The sequence below is a fragment of the Ciconia boyciana genome, chromosome 3 (assembly GCF_034638445.1).
Source record: "Ciconia boyciana chromosome 3, ASM3463844v1, whole genome shotgun sequence".
Classification (NCBI taxonomy): domain Eukaryota; kingdom Metazoa; phylum Chordata; class Aves; order Ciconiiformes; family Ciconiidae; genus Ciconia; species Ciconia boyciana.
In genome coordinates this window covers 114012811-114031610 of record NC_132936.1, presented here as the reverse complement: position 1 = coordinate 114031610, position 18800 = coordinate 114012811, and the positions used below count along the sequence as shown (strand labels likewise).

At 54.2% G+C, this 18800-nt stretch overlaps 1 protein-coding gene across 2 annotated transcripts; it reads left to right on the top strand.

The window, feature by feature from the left end:
* The first annotated feature begins 12566 nt into the window (after positions 1-12566).
* On the top strand, positions 12567-18744 carry PET117 (PET117 cytochrome c oxidase chaperone). Of its 2 annotated transcripts, XM_072857133.1 has the most exons (3): positions 12567-12986; positions 17529-17620; positions 18595-18704. In XM_072857133.1, exons 1-3 carry the CDS (start codon positions 12891-12893, stop codon positions 18662-18664), a joined length of 258 nt encoding a protein of 85 aa, XP_072713234.1. In that variant the 5' UTR covers positions 12567-12890; the 3' UTR covers positions 18665-18704. The 2 variants fall into 2 exon arrangements, with proteins under 2 accessions (XP_072713234.1, XP_072713235.1); XM_072857134.1 differs by lacking the exon at positions 17529-17620 and having other exon boundaries at positions 12580-12986; positions 18595-18744.
* The last annotated feature ends 56 nt before the right edge of the window (positions 18745-18800 follow it).

Genomic DNA, 18800 nt, shown 5'->3' with positions numbered 1-18800 from the left:
GCATCGCTCTTCTCTAAGGTCACCGCTTTCCTCCCAAAGAGCAAAGCACAGGCCGGGGGGAATCGACGGGAGTTTCACCCTTGGTTTCATTGAGATGAAGATTTAACTTCAGGGGACAGATCTGGAGCTTCTGGAAAGGACATGCCTTCAAACGCAGCAGCCAAATGAAAGAGCTCTGCTTAACGCACATCCCTGGTTATTCCACCTGGGCTCTTTGGGCCAAGGACAACCAGTGTGGGGCTGTTGGGGACTTGATCCAGGGCCAGATGGGTGCGAGCTCTTGAGGGGATCTGAGTTCTGGGGGTCTGGGAGTAGCTGGAGTCCCAGGGAGGCTGTTGGAATTGAGGAGCCCCAGCCCCAGCCCCAAGCCCCACATCAGGTGCCGCACCACTGGAGAGGTCCTCCAGGCTGAGCATCCCAAAGCAATCTGCGTTTCCAGCCAGGAAATCGCAGCTGGGAGCTGCAGCAGCCCTACCTGCCCTACCCCGTTTCGGCAGGGTCTACCGGAGTGATGCACCAGCACAGACATCTTCATCCCGCAGGCTGATGCAGCAGAGAAGTTACCCCACCACCCAGCGCTTGGTCCTCCGGGAAGGCTTTTAGGCCCTGACCGCTCACCCGCAGGACAGGCCCTGGGAGCAACGGCCAGGGCTGGGGGCACCTCCTCGCTCCCCCTGATCCTGCGGGGAGTTTACAGTCTCTGCAGGTACAGGGGGAGAAGCCACCTCAGCACGCCTTCGGGCAATACCTCAGCAATACCACACGTAAAACCTTCTCTTTCTTTCTTTCTCTTTAAGGCTATGTAATTTCTCTGTTATGTCTGAGATTTTGCTCCGGGTCAAAATGCAGCTACATGGGTTTTAATTGATTTTTTGCAATGCTTTCAACTTGAGGTTTCTTTTATTTTAACCACTCCTTGTCTTTTAAGGCAAAAGAGGTAGCAAATGACATTAATCACAACACTCCTGAACCAAGAGTTTGCTGTGACTACTTTAATGTCTTCTTGGCTTTTTCAAATCCTGCTTTGAGGTTCCCATTTAGCGAGGTCCTGGAGCACACACTTCACTTTAATCGGGTGCTCCAAGTCAGACATGCACTTACACGCACAGCTGAATCAGGAACTAAATTATTATTATTATCAGCTCTGGAGCCCTGACACGAATGGTCAGGGCTGTGGTGTGCCCAGCACCGTCGGAGGCACAGGGTGAAGAGAAGGTCCTGCAGCTTCCAGCAAGGCAAGAGGAGCTGGATGGAGAGGCAACACCTACACAAAGTAGAGCATCTCAGTAGTGGTGGGCTGCCTTCCCCTTGAGCTAGCGGGTGGAAATACAGCCTGCTGACCAAGCCTTGGTGTTGCTTGGCCATAGCCCAGAAGAAAGTGATGTTGCCTTTCCTAAAAATACCATTCCTTGGTATTTTTTAACCCGGAGGAGCCTGGGGAGCAGCATGGCCCCACCAACACCATTGCAAGGAGCCACATACGGCACCATGAAGCGGCATCCTTGGGGCTGTGCCGTCTTTGGCGAGGCAGCCCATGGACACGTCACCGGGCAGCCGGCACCTTTCTCCATACACCCGCTGGAGCAATGTTGCACGTACAGCCCGAGCGCTGTAATTACTCAATAAATAACAACGCTAACGAGATAATGGCACACAAACCTTTCTGTAGGATCTTGTTTAATTTTCAGCGTTAGTTGGGTGTGGGAGAAAAATCCAGTATGTTAAATTAACATTTTGGGTGTAAATCGAATTAAATGTACAAAATGCCCTGTAGGGTCAAAGCACAATGGGACCCACCCTTACAGATTTCGCTATTGAAACGAGTTTCATTTGACTCGAATCATTTGGGGGGAGAGATGGGATCAAACAATGAATCAGCCATGTGTCGCTGTCACAATCGCACCCCCCCCTTCCCCAACCGACCCCAGGTGGGGGGGGATCGATGGCCACGTGCAAGGGGCATGGGGGACTTGTCCCTTCTGGAGGACTCCCTCTCACTGCCAGCCTCGCCCCGGTTGATATAGCACCTAGAAGGGAGTGGGGAAAGCGTGCTTGGGGGCAAGGACGTGGGTGTAGGGAGCAAGGGAAGGAGCTGGGCTTGAGAAGAGCAGAGCAGAGGGAGAGATGCTCAGTAAGGAGATGTACGCAAAGGTACATGTGCATTGCTCAGGGGATGGCAACTCAATTTTATCTGCGACCAGGGAATATTTTAGCTGCCCAGTGACCCCGGGGAGTTGTGCCCTTTCTTCTTCTTGCCTGGGCTACGTTTCACCTTGATCAGCACCGTGTGGCTGCAGAAGCAGGCGTGTGCCCGCACAGTGGAGGGATGTGGCCAGGGCAGGGACGAGGGTTTGATCGTACAGCCAGGCAGAGCTGAACACCGAAAGACACAGTCCCTCGACAATGCCATGGCAATGTCTTTGAGCTGGGCCTTTAGCACAGAGTCCAGCAAAGGGACCTTCACAGTCAGCCCCTGGTGGGATCTTGCCCCCAGCCATCACCCCTCCTTGCACGAAGTGGAGGGACACCAGCAGGTACACCTGCAGGGGCTGCGCGGGGATGCTCTGCCCACAAGGCTGAGAGCGCAGTCACCCAGTGCCCCTTTTCTGGTGATTTCTCATGATTTTGAGCCAAACTGGGACGGGCAGAGATGAGACCCTGGCTGGTACAAGATCCCAGCAATGCAACAGCACAGCCTTTGGTCTCTGGCTCCCAGCAGAGCTCAGACAGGGGGATTTATCTGAGTTTACTGACCATGCAAGAGAGGCCACAGCTTCATATCCTTGGGAAGAGGAACCTTCATCTTCTGGGGTCTGTGGTGTGCCTGAAACACCAGGGCTGAGACATCTGGGCTGCTGCAAGTCACCCAAATGCCCAGCTGACACCCCCCTGGCTGGCAAACCCCCACGCTGCTCCCAGATGTGTTTTGGGAGAGTTGGGGAAGAGGCTGAGTTTCAAAACATTGCCCAGTCTTCTGCGAGAGGCATCCTAGTGTGACACCCCTTCCATGAAAAGCTCCACGTTTCCCCACATGAGGTGGGACGGTGAGCATGGAGCCTGCGCTGGCACCCAGGAACAGGTGCCACAAGGCCACCGAGAGCCCTGGGCTCGCATCCCAGCCATGTTACAGGGAGAGGGTTTGCAGAAGGAAGATGCTCCCATTGCAGCCAAGGCAAGCTGGGAACAAGGGAGGGTATCTCCTCTGCAGCATTTCCCAACCTGCTGCCTCCTTGGATTATCTGGAGGAGGTCCAGCGTGCCGTAGGGACTTCCCAGAAGGATCGCGGGAACCTCTGAGGACCAGGGCTTGAAAGCCCACAGCGGAGCACAGAGGAAAGGTCCCCCTGCTTTAAAAAGAACCCCTCAGCCAGGGCACATGTTGCTTCCAGCTCCAACCTTCCTTCCACCCGGCTGTCTGCCCCTGGTCTCCCAGCTCAGCATCTGCCTGTGAAGAGCTGACGTGCTCTCGGGGATGCTCCCCTCCACCCTGCCCCATGCCCCATTGCACACCTACAGCACATGGGGTGACTCAGCTGCGTTTCGGCAGCTGCCTGCACGCACACACCGTATGTTGCCAGAGGGGTTGCCATTGCCTCCAAGGGCAGGTTCCCACCCAAAGCATGGCATCTCCAGTGCTAACACTTGGGTGAATACCAGCCCACGGTCCCCCAGAGGTCAGGGGGATGTGAGCATTGCTGGGGGTGGCACAGGCTGCCAGAGCAAAGCTACTGCCCTGGTCACACCTGTGCAACACCTCCCCTCTGCCACCAGCCATGGGGCCAAGCCCGACCACCGGGAAGCTCTGCTTCCAAGCCGGGTTTTGGCAGCTCCCCCGGTTAGATGAGGAACCACTTCACCGCAGCGGACGGAGCCAGGGTGGCTCTGTGCCAACGTTATCTCAGAAGGAGAGAGCAGCGGCTCCGGAAGCTGCCCTGGTTTGAAGGGCGATCTGCTTTCCTTGGCTGAGCAGGGAAGGAGGGATGGAGAAGGTGCCAGCTGGGGGAAGATGGCTCCCCAGGCTGTGGCAGAACCTGCCGTGCCTGTGCTTCCCTGCTGGGTTTCAAAGCACCCCACCAGGCTGACTCACCGGGCTCCCGTCTCCCTGCCTCCCACGGCCCCTGCCACTCCCAGCGTCTCCCTGTCTTTCTCCACTGATACCTCCGCTTCCTTCCCACTCCTCCCCGCCGGCTCGGCGCTGTCTCTCCAGCCGCCCACTCGCTGTGGCTCCGCTCCCTCGGGGCACCCGGCATCACCCCAGGTTGCCCGGCTGCTCCCCGCCAAGCCTCCAAGTCCTGCTCCCCATGGAAATGGCACCCAGCCACCCCCATGAAGCCCGTGCTGGGTGTCAGACCCCAGCAGCATCCCCCAAGCATCCTCCTCGGTGGCACCTGCAGCCCTGAGGCTTGGGGGAAGAGGCTGCTGGAGGACCCATGCCCACCACATCCCCCACACATGGTCCAGCACTGCTCTGGGAGGATGGGGTGACCCCCTTGGAGAGGTGTCTGCTCTCACAAGGTGGTCAGCCGAGCCCTGAGCTCGCAGACTCTGCTGTAGAAACACGACTGTGTGAGCATCTGTCTCTGGGGGCCCTCTGAAGCCCCTTTCCCAGCTTTGCCTGCACTGCCTAACTTTTTTTTGTTGCTTGGTTTCCTGTGATCCCACTGCCTGCCCAGTGTTTCCTCCCTGGGAACTTTGGTGCGTTCCCACCAAGCCTAATACAGCAGCAGAGGTTGCAAAGGTAGTGAAGTCCCAGGAGTTTCCTGCAAATTGGTAGCTAAATAGAGGACAGAAAGCTACTCCCTCTTAATGTTCCTGCTGTGCTTAAAAATACATCACGTGCACAACCTTTATTAGACACTAATGAATTCACATGGGCTCTAACCTCCAAAAGCCACATCCATGCAAGTCAGAGGCCCTGCAGCTCCTCCAGTGACCAGTTGCTGGTGATGGTGGTCCTCAATCCCCAGGGTTTCTCTGATGTTTTCACAAGAGACATCTCTCTGTGCACCAAACCCAACAGCTGTGTGAACAGAGAAGAAATGGGGTGGCAGCCACTCATCTTTTTTGACTGGTGGTTTGGATTTTGGGTTCTCTCTGGCAGGAGGTCACGGAAAGCTTTGGCCAGGCGGGTCCGGCCAGAGCAGGTGTTGATACCCACAAAGATGAGCAGCTTCCCCGTCTGAGCCCGATTCCATCTCCCCTGGGGGCCCCAGCTACTGTTCGAATGCAGTGGGAAGGCTGCTGTGGGTGGTCTGCCGAAACCTCACGCCCTGGCTTTATCCTTGAGAGAGATGTTTTCCCTCCCCGCGTTATACTCGACTCTCAGCATCACCACATCTCCATGTTCCCATTTCGCTGCCCAGCCAGTGGCTGCTTCGGTGGGGTGACCCATGCAAACGGGAGGCATCGCCCTGCAAAAGACACATTTTCCCTGCCATCAGGATGCGCTGCACGTCAGGATGCACTACACGTCAGGATGCGCTGCTGTTGGGATGTGTTGCTGTCAGGATGCGCTGCACATTGGCATGTGCTGCTGTCGGGATGCAGTGCACATCAGGATGCGCTGCACATCAGGATGCACTGCCATCGGGATGCGCTGCTGCTGGGATGCGCTGCTGTCGTGACGCTCTGCACATCAGGATGCGCTGCACGTGCTCACGGAGGCTGAGAGTTCAAGCAAAGAGTGCAAAGCCCGGCTGCTGGGCAAGGCCAGCCTGTCCCGTTAGCTGACTGGGACCACAATCTTTTATTAGGGTTTAGGGAGCTGGCAGTCGCCCAGCTCGCTTGGGAAAGCTCTCCCCGAAAAGGCGGGTGTCAGCTGGTGCTGGTGGAAAAAAGCTGGATGAGCCACAACTGGGGTCTGACACAGCCAGTCCCTTCCCAGGTTCCTAAAAATAACGAGAGCGCTTTGGAAATGCCTTTAAAATCCCAGTTTCCCGCAGCTGGCATAGGCCGATAAGCTGCCGCACTGCCTGGGGGGCTGTGCTTCCCCCCTCCTGCAAGCCCTGCCAGCTCTGCCATCCCCCTCCAAGCTCAAACCTGGCTGGTAGAAAACCTCCTGTCCCCGCCCCAAGGACAAATGGGACCTCTGGGGCCCCCAAGGCTTCCTCATTCCTGCCAGATGACCGCCACCATAAACCCCATTGTATGCGTATGGGGTTTATGCATTTCTTTACCATTTCAAAAAGCTCTGAGAGGGCCTGGCTGGGTGGTAGGTGCTGTCCCTGCCATCCCTCTCCTTTTGGGGGGGAATGGGAAGATTAATAGCCTGACGGAGCAGTGATAAGGGCATAGAGGGTCAGTGATGAGCTGGAGGAAGGAATAACTGTCTTGGGTTGGGTGCTTGGGGACGGTCACACCGCTGCCACCCCTGGCCAAGCACCCTTGCAGTGCAGCTCCCTGTTTTGGCAGCAGTGGAAAGAGAAGATGAGGTCCATTTGGACTCCTCTCAGCTCCTCACCAACAAGGAGGACCGCCAGGACAGCACTTGCCACACTTGGCACTGCTGATGCCAGCCCGAGCACAAGTCTGCTCCAAGCTGGACCAGGGGACGGGCTGGGATGCCCCAACCCGTGTTCAAACGTTGCCATGTTAGAGATGGACCTTTCCTGCTCCCTGCCCTGGTGCGGTGGGGGCATAGGGAGGGCTGGCTCCCAGCGGGGACCCAGTGCCGCTGCCAGAGAGTCCCTGCCCGTCCCACCTGCGCTAAGGCAGAGCATGTGCTCCAACACGCCCAGGATGAGTTAAGCATCAGGATACGCACCCGCTGCCTACGAAAATGCCCAGGGAGCTCAGCGGTGCCGCTTCCAGCCGGGCTCTTTTCCCTACAGCTGTGGTTTAACAGCTGGGGGGGGCTCAGTGCCGGCCGCAGCACCCATGGGTACCTCTGCCCCCTCCCCAACCACCTAGCTGAGGCCAAACCCCGACTTTAGCCCTCCTCTCCCTGCTCCCCGCTGCAGCCCAAGGAGCCCTCCTCCTTCTGGGGGAGCTGCAGGAGGGTGGGAGCCGGGGGGTGCCTCACCCTGCACCCCGGAGGGCTCACCCCGCTTTGCAGTCAGAGACCCACACACCTCCCTGCCTTGCAGCAGCCCCGGCGCTGGGGCAGGGTTACCTTTACCATGCAAGCTGCGGGGCGATTGCTTGCAGAATTACTCCGCCAACGTGTTGGGTTTTTTTTTTGCACAAGGGTTTTTATCTCCCGGTGCCTTTTACAATGTTTGCCAGGAAAAAAAAAAAACCAACTCCACGCCCGTTAAGTGTCTCTGCCCTCGACTCCTAACAGCGCTGCCGCAATACCTGCCTCCTGCCGTCTGCGGGCAAGGGTCTGTGCGATTGCCGCCAAAATAATTATAAAGTGCTGGGTTTACATCCTCCCCTCGTTGCCGTGCGGGTAGACTTTGGCCTCCACCTGCACTTCAACCGCCCGTCCCTGCTCGGGGGAACCGCGTGCAGGACGGAGCTGGGGTGCAGCTCCCCGGGTCAGGTACCCACTGCGGCACCCCAAAACAAAGGACACGGACAAGCCGGGCCGTGGGAAAAGTGGGGTGAGATGTCGGGGGGGAGGCAGCATCCAGACCGCCCTTCCTCACTTCCCCCCTGCCCCAGGGATGCCGGGGAAGGAGCCCGGGGCGGCTGGGGCCACAGGCCGGGGCGAAACGAGGCCACGACGGGGCGAGCGGCGGCGGCGGAGCCCACACCTTAGTTTATTTACCTGGAGGTGACCCGCTGGCGTGGCCGCCCCCGGGGCTGGCTGGCTAACGTGTAACCACACATGCCCGGCTATAAAACCTGCAGGGCTCAAGTAGCGGCTGCCCGGGGTTTCTGCCCTCCCCGCTGGAAGGAGGAAGTGCACGGGGAAATTAAAATCAAAAGTAACTGTTTTGCAGGCTGCCCTGCAAAGGGAAGGAAAGCTTCCTTGCTCCCTTGTTCACAAGGGAGTAAAAGCAGGGTTCTCCCTCCCCAGTTTTCTCTTTTCTCCATCATTAAAATTTCAGGAGGATCAGAGTCACTTCCCTCCAGCTCCCTGAGAAGATCTGTCGGGGACCCAGGGCTTGTCTGCAGGGGATGAGCAGCAGAATTCATCAGAAGTGATGGTGAGAGCAGGTCAGAGGCTTGTGAAGCCCACGTACAAACGTTGGGGGGATGAACTATGGTGGCTTTCACTTCATTCATGCCCGGCAGAAAATAAAAGGCATACCTGGTCAAAATAAGGCTTTTTTAATACATACATTTCATTAATTTAAATTATTTTTTGAGTCTCTGCGCACAGAGAAGCCCTCAGCAACCCTACCTCTTAATTACAGAGGGAAGACACAAAAACTTTAACACATTTCCATTTCAGTCTCTGCATTTTTCAAGTTTTTTAATACCAACAACAAGACACTCCCCCCCACCCCAGCAAATCTGATGACAGGAACACTTACTGCCTGGCCAGGGCAGCTGCACCTGGACAATGCCTACGCTGCCACAACCAGGTCTGCAACTATGGCAGGGGGGATAATTACGTTTCTCAAAGTGGAAAAGGCATCATGGTGAGAAAAAAGTGCCTACAACACTGCAATTATTTTTTTTTTCTGCTATTATTAGCGCTGCCATAAGAAGAAAATCAATGCTAATAACAACAGGCACAGCGTGCTTCCCTCCTCAGTAGGCTCTCCCATGTGCTCAGCTCGGTATCTATCCCAAGACCTCCGGCCGACGGCGTGCAGGCACACGCACGCACACCCGCACTCGCCAGCCGCACACCCGGACCCTCCTGGCCCGGGGCCAAGCGTGCGAGAGAGGGTGGCCGGGCGCCAGGCACAGCTCCCCTCGCAGCACCCAGGGAAGGCTGGGCTGGGCTGGGCTCTCCGGGGCGAATTCCTAACGGCAGCACCAGCAACCTCCTCCAGCGGCTTCACAGAGCAGATGGGAACTTGGTTTAGGTTGGGTTTGTTTTTTTTTTTTTTTGGTCTTCCTTCCAGTGGAGGTAGCCGAGCCATTGTGTCACCGTGGCGTGCTCTGGGTGCGTGCAAAGTCAGCCGCGTGAGCACACACGCCTACATGTGCACACCCACCCGGGAGGGAGGGAGAGCTGGCTCTGCAAAGAAGGAAGGACAGCTAGCTCACGAAAACCACTGGGAAAAAACCCTGAAAGCTTTGTGAAAAAACACCTTTGGGATTTTTGTTGTTGTTGTTATTATTTGTTTGTTTGCAGTTTGATAAGAGAGGTTGGTTCCTCACATTACACGGGAGAAATGGAGCAGGAGAGGGGCTGTGGTTCAGGCTGTGAACCTGGAAACGGGCTCAGTTCAAACTTTATCTCCATCCCCTGACATATTTTGCAGAGCTTTCCTTAGGCTTTAGTGCTACTGGCGACCCGCTAAGGCAAGCCACAACTAAGCACCCAGTTTTGTGGATTCTCAGGTGGCTAATATAGGGTTGAGCTGACACTGCCACCCCTTCCATTCATGGGATGCTGCCCTGCTCAGCGTAACCACCCATTACACAAAGCTTAGCCAGAACTCCTCCACGTCCATCAAAATGGTTGGAACAGGCAAATAAACGTGGAATTCTTACTGAGACAGGACCTGCAATGCAGCCTTACCAAGGAGGCTGGCAAATGCCTGTGTAAGAGCATGGAGGGGAGGGAGGGGGTGGATGAGGCACAGAGGTTGCACAAGCTTCATTTTCTTTGGAAACCAGGATAAAACTGCCTCTTAAGCATTGACTTCAGACATACTATCCAAGATCATCATACAGATCTGAGCTGTTTGCCCAGGGAAAAATGGCCTTCAGCTTTTCACAGGCTCCTTCACGTGAGTCACCCTTCCCTCACTGGTGCTCAAGCCCATCTCCACGAGACGACACATGCTGCTATGCCCAGGCCAGCAAAGGAGGAACCAAGGCACAGGAAAGAGGGCATCAAAGAAAGGTATGGGCATAACACACCAGGAACCAGCTATTGGCAGCCAAGATGTTTGTTTGAGGAAACCTCACGTGGAGAGCAACCAGGAGAGCCAGCAAAGAAAGAGGCTCTCCTGAGCACGTTTCCCTCAGCACAAGCTCATCCTCTGCCTCACTCTCTGTCTGAGAGCACCAGCAACGCAGCTCATGTCCTTGCAAGGAGTCACCGTTGCTTTGCCAGTCACACACACCCCATCGGCCCCGAGAGACGTCTCTGCAATGGGCCTGGGACGGTCAAGGTTGCGTTCGTTGGGGGGAACTCTGAAATCTCCTTCTCTCTTGTCCTTCTGCCAACTGCCAGCTAAAAAGGCTTTCCCCAACGGTATCACCGCTGGGCACTCCTGCCTCCCTCCTCCATCACCCCCACTTCCCTGCCTCTGCAGCGTGCCTCTGGCCAGGCTTACCCAACCCAGCTGGAAAAGCTTCTCAGAAAAATGGAAAATTGACTTTTCCACATTGTTGCTGCAGCAGGGTTTTAAGCCAGACCCAGCTGTTAATCTGGTCCATGGCTGGGCTTTCCAGAAGGTTGCCTCCCTGAACGAGCTCGCCTCAAGCACAGGAAGGGGGCAACCACCCAAAGCAGGAGAAGAGCGGGGCCATGGCAGCGAAGGCAAGCACTTCAGCAAGACCTAGCCCTTGGGAGGGAAGGGAGGAGAGCGGGAACACCTGAACTACCATGGAAGAAACTCAGGCTGTGAAAGCACAGCCTGAATGTTCCCCGCTCAGGGTTGTAGCCCCTCAAGTCATTAATGACAGGCTTGGGTAGAGGCACTCGGCTTCCAGCGGGGGTGAGCTGCACCCTTCCATGGTGCCAAGGGCGCTGTGCTGGCTCACACCCACCGTGCATCTGGCTCGACCCTGTTCTTGGCACTCCAGTGGCCTTGGACGTGTTACAAGCACTTATGCGTAAGCCTTAATAACAGTAAACACACGGATGTGAGCAAAACTATTAGACTCAATTGAAATATTATCATTCCCACTAATTTTGCCTTTCATTTTAATCACATTCATTCAGCAGACAGATGAAAAAGATTATAACAAGGAGGGATTGGCTTCACACGTTTGGTTTTCCTCTTCCACTCCGGATAGGGTTGGGGATGCGACCCTGCTATCCCCTCGCAGCAATTGCTCTGTAACTCTTCTAAGCTCTACCTGGAAATGTCTGAGCCTGGTTTTGAGACAGGGACTGTGGTACCTGCTGAGGTTGAGATTCCTTGAGCCCCACCATCCTGCCTGGCAGTGAGCTGTGGTAGATGCTTGGGGAAAAAAGTGCAGTAAGGAGTCGGGAATAAGCCTACACCTTTCACAATAAACCTTCCACCTCCCGTTCATTTGTGGTTTACGGAGTTCATGAGACAAAAGCGGCATCCAGACATCAAGGGTGCTCCAGGAACTTGTACAGCTCCTTTCTGAATACACAGGTACGTTCAGCTTCTGCAGCATCAGGGGCAATGACTTCCATAACTCACTCACACATGGTGCGACCTTCTTTTTGCTCGGTTTAAGCTTGCTACCCACACACCCACTGGCTACCCCTGGACTGTAGGAAACGGTGAATGGTTGTTCCCTGACCTCCTTCAGGGTTTTATAGACCTCGTGGTATATCCCACCTCCCCACTAGACATCCTTTTGTTCGATACATTCGTAAGAGTCACTCTTCTGCACCTCTGGTGTGCTCATTGGGGTGGTAATGCAGCAGGTAGTGACTGCTGACAAGTTCCCTGCTTTTTGGGAGTGTGACCTGAGCCTCTGTCTGCTCCACAGTAGCCAGGGGAAAGTTTGCTTTAAAGTGTCACAGGGTGGAAGTACCCTGAGAGGCTGAAGTCCTCCAGCTGAAGCCGGAAGCGCATCTGAACATGGTGGATCAAAGTCATTCACGATAGCCATCTGTTGCCCTCACACGGGAGCACTGGGAACATAAATTTTTCTCTGTCTGTAAAGCACTCGGATACTCTCGTGAGGAGGTGCCAGGGAAAAGCCCCCAGGGAGAGGAATAATGCTGTCTTCAGAGCATGAAAAACTGCCAAACACGAGCCCTAAGGCCACACACTGAACAATGAGCAGAAACCAAACAATTGAAGTGCTGCTTTCTCCAGCTGCTTCTCCTGTGCGATTTGGGTTTTCTGGGCAAGGAAGGGGCAGAACTGGAGGTCTTCATGCAATAACAGCCAAAATCTCTCTCGAACGCAGAAGACGTCTCCTTTGGTTTGCTTTTCGGAGCTGCAACCGCGCGGGAAACGCAAGCGCACGCCCGCAGGAAGCTCCAGAAAGCACCCCCTCCGGAACGGCACCGGCAGGCTCCGGAACGCCTGGCCACCCTCCCTCCTGCGGGGCCCTCCCCAGCAGCGGCGTCGACGCGGCGAAGGCCCAGCTTCAGCCGCCGCCTCGGCCTTGCTGCGCAGAGGGGCGCAGGCGCCCAGCCACGGCAGGGGACGGCCCTGCCGCAAGAGCCCGACCCGCGGCGCTGGGGCCGGTCGCCGAGGGTTGGGCTGGGCCAGCGCCGGCTGCGGGGCACCGCTCCCGCCGTCCTCCCGCCGCCCCTCAGCCCCCGGCCGCACGGCGCGAGGCCGCGGCCTGCTCCTGCTCCTGCTCCTGCCGCGGGCGCGGGGCCGACCCGTCGGCGCCAGGGCAGCCCGGACCCCGGCGGGAAAGCCGGGGAGCTCCGGGAGCCGCTCCACGGGCGGGGCCGGCGGCCGCCGCTTCGGCCGCTCTCCCACCGCCCACGGGGCGCGGCTCGGGCCTTCCCCGCCCGCCCCGCGGGACGGGGCGTCGCTCGGCCCAGCCCCGCATCGCCGGTCCGTTGCTCTGGCCTGGCTCGACGCGCTCGGCGCTCGGCTGGGGGCGGGGCGCGCCTCCTCCCCTCCCCTCCCCCCCCCGCCCGGCGCGGCCCTTCCCCCCGCGGCGAGCAGGCGGCTCCGGCACGCGCCGCCCGCCCCGCCGGCGGCGATGTCGAGGAGCTCCCGGGCGGTGCTGGCCGCCTCCGCGCTGCTCTCCGCCGCCACCGTGGTGGCCGTGCACGTCCAGCAGCGGCGGGAGCGGGAGGTGAGTGGCCCGCGGCGGGGGGCGGGGGGAGGGGGCGAGCGGGGCCCCGCCCCGCCCCTACGGCGGCCCCTGCGCCCGCGCCCACCGGCAGGGCAGGCCCCGCCCCGGCGCCCGCGGCCCCGCCCCCGGCGCCCCCGAACCCCGCCCCCTCACCTGGGGGCCTGACCCGAGGTGCCTGGCTAGAGCCCCGCCCCTCACCTGGGGCTCGGCCCGAGGTCTCGGGCCAGGGCCCGCCCCCTCCTAGCGCCCCGCCCCTCCCCGCTGCGCTCTCCGCTGCGCACCCCGCAGCCCCTCCGCCGCTCTCTGCCTCCCGCCCGCCCAGCCGCTGCCAGCGGCTGAAGACAGGGCTCTTGTGCCCGGCGGGGAGCCGCGTCCCCGGCGCCTTGCCAGCTGCTGTGCCCCTGCCTGAAACCGGGGGCTGCGGGCACTCGGGTGCGCCCAGCCCGGAGCCCGGAGCCCGGAGCCCGGAGCCGTGCCCGCGCCCGCGCAGCGGTGCCCTGCCCGTGCGCTGCCTCCCCTGCTCCGCCCCCCGTGCTGCTCCCTCCACGAACTACCCCTTCCCCGCTCTTTCCGGCCTTGGCACCTGCCCTTTCCGTGCTCACGTAGCTGCACCCGCTCCCTTATCCCGTGCTGTGCGGTCGCCTACGGGGGCAAGTAGCAGCTGGGAGCCCCAGGGTGAGGCAGGACAGGCTCAGCGGAGGAGGTTTCCTCATCCTCTGCAGCAGCTGGGGGTGTTGGGATGCAGGAAGGATGTAACCCTGCACCCTCGAGGCCCAAGGACACCACCCTGGCAGCATTCCCAGGGCTCTCCCCTGCCCCACTGGTGCTTGTCCCGCTGGCAACGCACGTGCTCCGCTTTTCTGAGCTCCAGAAATGCCTCCCGCTAAAGGGCAAGCAGAAAGTGCTGTTCGGTGCTGTGCAGCCTGCCCTGGCTCCCTTCTTGATCTGACAGGACAGGCAGAGTGCAAGCTAACAGAAATACCATGCGATAGTTAAACAGGAAAGTTTTCTGTGCTACATGTACAAAAATCAGGTAATTCCTGGCAGGCACCCTGTGTGCCAGAGAGCCCCACAGCCAAAAGCGTCAGGTCAGGTGATGGTGAGTCCAAATCCTGCCCGGGACTAAAAGTCGTGTGATTGCAGAATGGGTAAGTTGTGCGAGGTAGAAGTTTGGGCAATGAGTGTGCAGGTTTAGACCCTGCTGATGAGCCCAGTGGGTACTGATATGAGGGCACACATCTGATTTTTCCCCCTTTATTTACAAGAAAATCTAGAAAATGCACACAAAAAAGGCCTATGTTAAGTGCCTGTTGTTAAAGGTCTGAAGCAGTCAGAAGTTAAAAAACACCGGAGTTCAAGTTGCTAGTCTGTACCCCAGCTCAGTTGCCTGTTGCATGAGCTTTATGATGCAGTCCATAACTACAGGATTACATTTTTTTCCCTCAAGAGATTGTCAGTGCTTGAGAACGATGGATCTTGAAGGATGAGACTGATCTTGGTAAGGAAAGAGGCAGGTTAATTTGCCACAGAAGTTGGAAAACAGACTGAATGGCACAGGCAGTAGCAAGAAGAGGAAGGCTGGTCTCTTGGAGTGGCAATGGGTAATGGTTCTGCATTTGCCAGAGCTGACATACGTGCTGGGTAGATCACTTACGCTCAGATTTTTGTAGGTGGTTGCTAGCTAATTCAGTGTGCCTGCCTTGAGCCACCAAAGGTCTGGCAGGAATATGTGCTAAATGCTCCTAAACTACAGCTGAAATAAATGGGAGCTGTACTTTGAGCATGTCCTGCAGGACAACACATGCTCTGAAAAAAATCACTCTTGGGTGTTTCAGTGAGACACCTAAACTTAATGGATGTTTTTGACCTTAATCTTTGGCTAATATCTCTCCTTCATCTCACAGAGAGACTGCGAAAATAAATTAACATTTACAAAATGTTCATATTCTATAGGGGTAACAGGCTTAAAACAGTCTACAGGTAAATGAGTAATGCCACCATCAGAGCGGGATCTGTGTATGATGAAGTAAGTAACGCCTCGGGCAACAGGCTGAACAAGGAATGTGAAACTAAACACTGAGTACCTGGTCAGGATCTGTGCTGAGCACTGAGCAAGACAGCGGTTCCCTGGTATGTAGAGGCCACATTGCAACTCATGTGCAAAACAGGGGTAAATTAAGGGCAGAACTGCAAGTTTACAGTGTGCGTTCTACCAGTGCATGAAATACGTCTCTAGTAAAAGGAGTGGTGGATCAGCCAATGAGTTGATATGGTTAATGCCCTCTGGTTGCTTCATATATTTCTAATGATACCAGGAAGAAAACAGGGACTTGCTGCCTTTTGCTTGTTCCTGTTGCTCTGTGTTGTAGTTGTTGCTTGGTTTGCAAAATAATGTTAAATTGCTTTGGTTGTTACACCTGAGGTCGCTGCTGCAAGCTTCTGCCTGGGGAGATGCTAGGTTTCCCAAATGACACCATGGTGGGCAGCTTTCTCCCTGTGGGTCTGTTTTCACTTATTTTTCCACAGCTGGAAGCAACCATTGCTGTGGAGGGTATCAGTGTCACTGCTGTCAGGCTGCTGGCAGATAGGCAGTTTTGCCAAGTGTCCTGGAGGTGGAGGGGTCAAAGGATCCCAAAGGTCAAAGTTGGTCAGTGACAAAACCTTTTGGGGGTTTTGGGATCCAGTGTCTATACTTTGCTATCCATCCTCACACCCAGGCGTGGGCACAGCCTGTGAACTCTGCGTAGGGAACTCATGACTTCAGAGGTGCCTGACCTGTACGTATGGGGATGGGTTTGCAAACCGATCCTCTAGATTAGAAGTGATCTCCCCAAAAGCTGGATTTGGTGCTAATCTGTATATGTTTGCAGGGATATTAGCATTCCTCAAGATGCTTCTGCTACAGAAGCGAAGCCAAAATGATAAACTCTTTTTTTCCAGCAATCAGTTTAACTCGCTATTCAGAAGCGCTAAGGCTCAAAGCTTATCTTTTATAAATGGAATCTGAGATTTTCTCTTTATAATTCTTCATCTTCAAGTCAGGGAATAGTGGCTTCAGGTTTAAGGAACCCAGTTATTTAGATAATGTAATGGAAATAAGTAACGTGGATATTCTGCAGTCCCGGTGTAGGGATTATTTCAGATTTATCTTTATGCAAATGAATACATTTTTGACTTTTATAAATTGATATGCCAGGCACAAAGTGATTTGAGCTTGCGCACATTTATCTAAACTGATGCAGAAGGCAAGCAGGCCTAACTTCTGAGAACAGAGGAAGGTGAGAAGATTAACTTTTTCATAGCTCTTTGTCACTTGTGATACTCAAATGATAAAGACGTCTTTTGCAAACTGTGCATTTTTGAAGTAAATGCATTCACCATCTGAAAGATTGCGGAATAGCTGTGTTTTGGGAAGAAAGAGAATTGCATTCTTGATGTAATTGTTCAATTACATTGTATCTCCCCACATCTTTATTGTTATTAACTAATAGTAATGAAATAATAAGTTTATGAACTTTGTCTTTAGCGATTACTAATTTGTAACCTGAGTTCAGTTGATTGAAGCCAATGGGAAGGAACTGTTTTTATTAGATTAATTTCCAGAGAGAGTTTTGATTATTGGGTGACATACGTGTCTGTGCATTTTCTTAAACAAAACCTTTCTATTTTAAACTTGACAGGAGAAATAATTGCCTTTGAAATGTCCAGTTATTGGCATTCTAGATGAAGAATAAAACCCTGTGAGAACTTGTCAAACAATAATCACAAACATCTTCTAAAATGACTTCAGGGTCAGCTTTCAAATAAATTGTTTCTAGGTGCATTTTGGCATCATTCAAACAGGTCAAATCAATTATTCATCTTTTTTTGCCATTAGGCTAAATAATTTACTCATCTCTCCAGTATCCAATGGCTAAGTTTGGTACCTGTGAAACTTTCTCATTCCTGAGTCCAAGCTGAGCATGAGTTGGTAAATTAGGCAGGTGGATAATGCTTTAATTAAACTTAACTTCAACTAAAGATTCTAATCTTCAGTTGGGCTAAAACTGCGATCACATGGCTTTATTAGATGTGAGCCAGGGTTGGCTCTCAACAATAATTTCATGGTTTTTACTAATTTATAATATTTTTGTCCTCATGTATCATATATTCTGATAAGCTTATGACTATTACTTTGAAATCTAGTAAGTGTCTGAATATCTAAAAGCGTATCGCCTGCCCCAGGAGCTCAAGCCAAACCACCCAAGTGGACTGGGTATCCCATGTTCTCCTTTGCGCTGGCACTTGCCCTTGGTTAGCCAGCTCAGGGAGTTAAATCAGCAGAGTATGACTTGCTTTGCGAAGGGGAAAAAAAAGGGAATTGTTTTCTGCTGGCTGAGCTGTCTGACCCTGGGGTGGGACAAGCAGTGTGGAGAGTGTGGAGCTGGAAGGATGGCGGCAGCACCGGCTTTGGTCGGTTGAAGTTGGCGGGGAACTATATCTCCGCTGTATGTCACGTGCACAACCGATTGAACGCTTCACGTGGCTCCCGTTTCCTTCCAGAGTTCGTGTCAGCCTTGCCATCTCCTCCATCGCGCGTCTGATCTCATCACCCCTCTGCTCGCATCGCTCTGCTGCCTCACCTGTCCCCAGAGGTGCACATCTGGAGTAGAGCAGCTGGTTCCCAGCTAGTCCCTCCCCACCTTTTCCCCACCTCAATCCATGTCACCAGTTTTGGTTTCACTTATTTTGTGTTCCCCTGGTGAGAGGTAAAGGTTAAACATTTCACCTAATTATCAGAGTGAAAAAAAACTTCCAGGTAGCAGAGAGAGAGAAGAAGAGTAAGGAGGAAACAAAAGCCAGGTGGGATTTTCTTAGGGCTTTTTACGCTCATTAAGGGGCTTACCCACCAGTTTGAAAACTGCTGGTCTGTGTTGCACATTTTATTTATAATGAACATTTTAGCTAAAGTGGGTATTTTTGGAATGAAGTGCCTTGCTTTTTCAAGAGCTTGGCACAAGCAGGCTGTGGGACTTTTGTCAGCCTTGCAGCAGGAGTTTACAAGGTGTTTTTTTTAAGAGTAAGACATGAGCAGAAAGAAGCAGATGAAGACACATGGCAGTTTTTCTTAAAATCCTTCCCAGTTTGCCACCAAATTCTCTCCAAGCAGAGGAGAAGTTTGGGGGAGATTAGTTTTAGGTAAAGGTAAAGGTAAAGATTTAGAGCAGAGGTAATAGGATTTTATAGATCATGTCCATCCTGCATGGCACAGGAATTACGGGTGCATAGCATTTATTTGCTCCATAGCTTTACCACTTAGTAAACCCTACTCTGAAGCGAGTACAGATAAAGCATTTTTTGGTGTAGTACCATTAGCTTATCGATACTGGATATACCATTAGCTTATCGTATGGTATATTATACCATTAGCTTATAATACACCATTAGCTTATCGATACTGGCTCCTGTAGTTTTAGTTTCAAACCACGTTAAGTGGCTGTGGCTACAGACGGTGGCAGAGGACTTGCAGCATGGTCAACAGCCCTGCAGGAGGGATTAGGGCTGGCTGGGGGTTAATCGCATTCAGCATCCAACAGGCTGTGATAAACCCTGTCCTTTGTGTTTTCAGAGGCTGCACAGTGGAGTTCTCAGAGATCTTGAGCGTCAAAATCAGAAAAAGGAGAATATTCGCCTACTAGAAGAGCAGATCGCTTTGACAAAACAGCTTACGGAAGAAAGAGACAAGGCGCTAATGGAAAAAGGGTCCCAGCAGTCCTAGGCACAGGCCTGAGTCATTAGAGGTTTAATTAAAGACGTTTGGAGATCATTGGTATC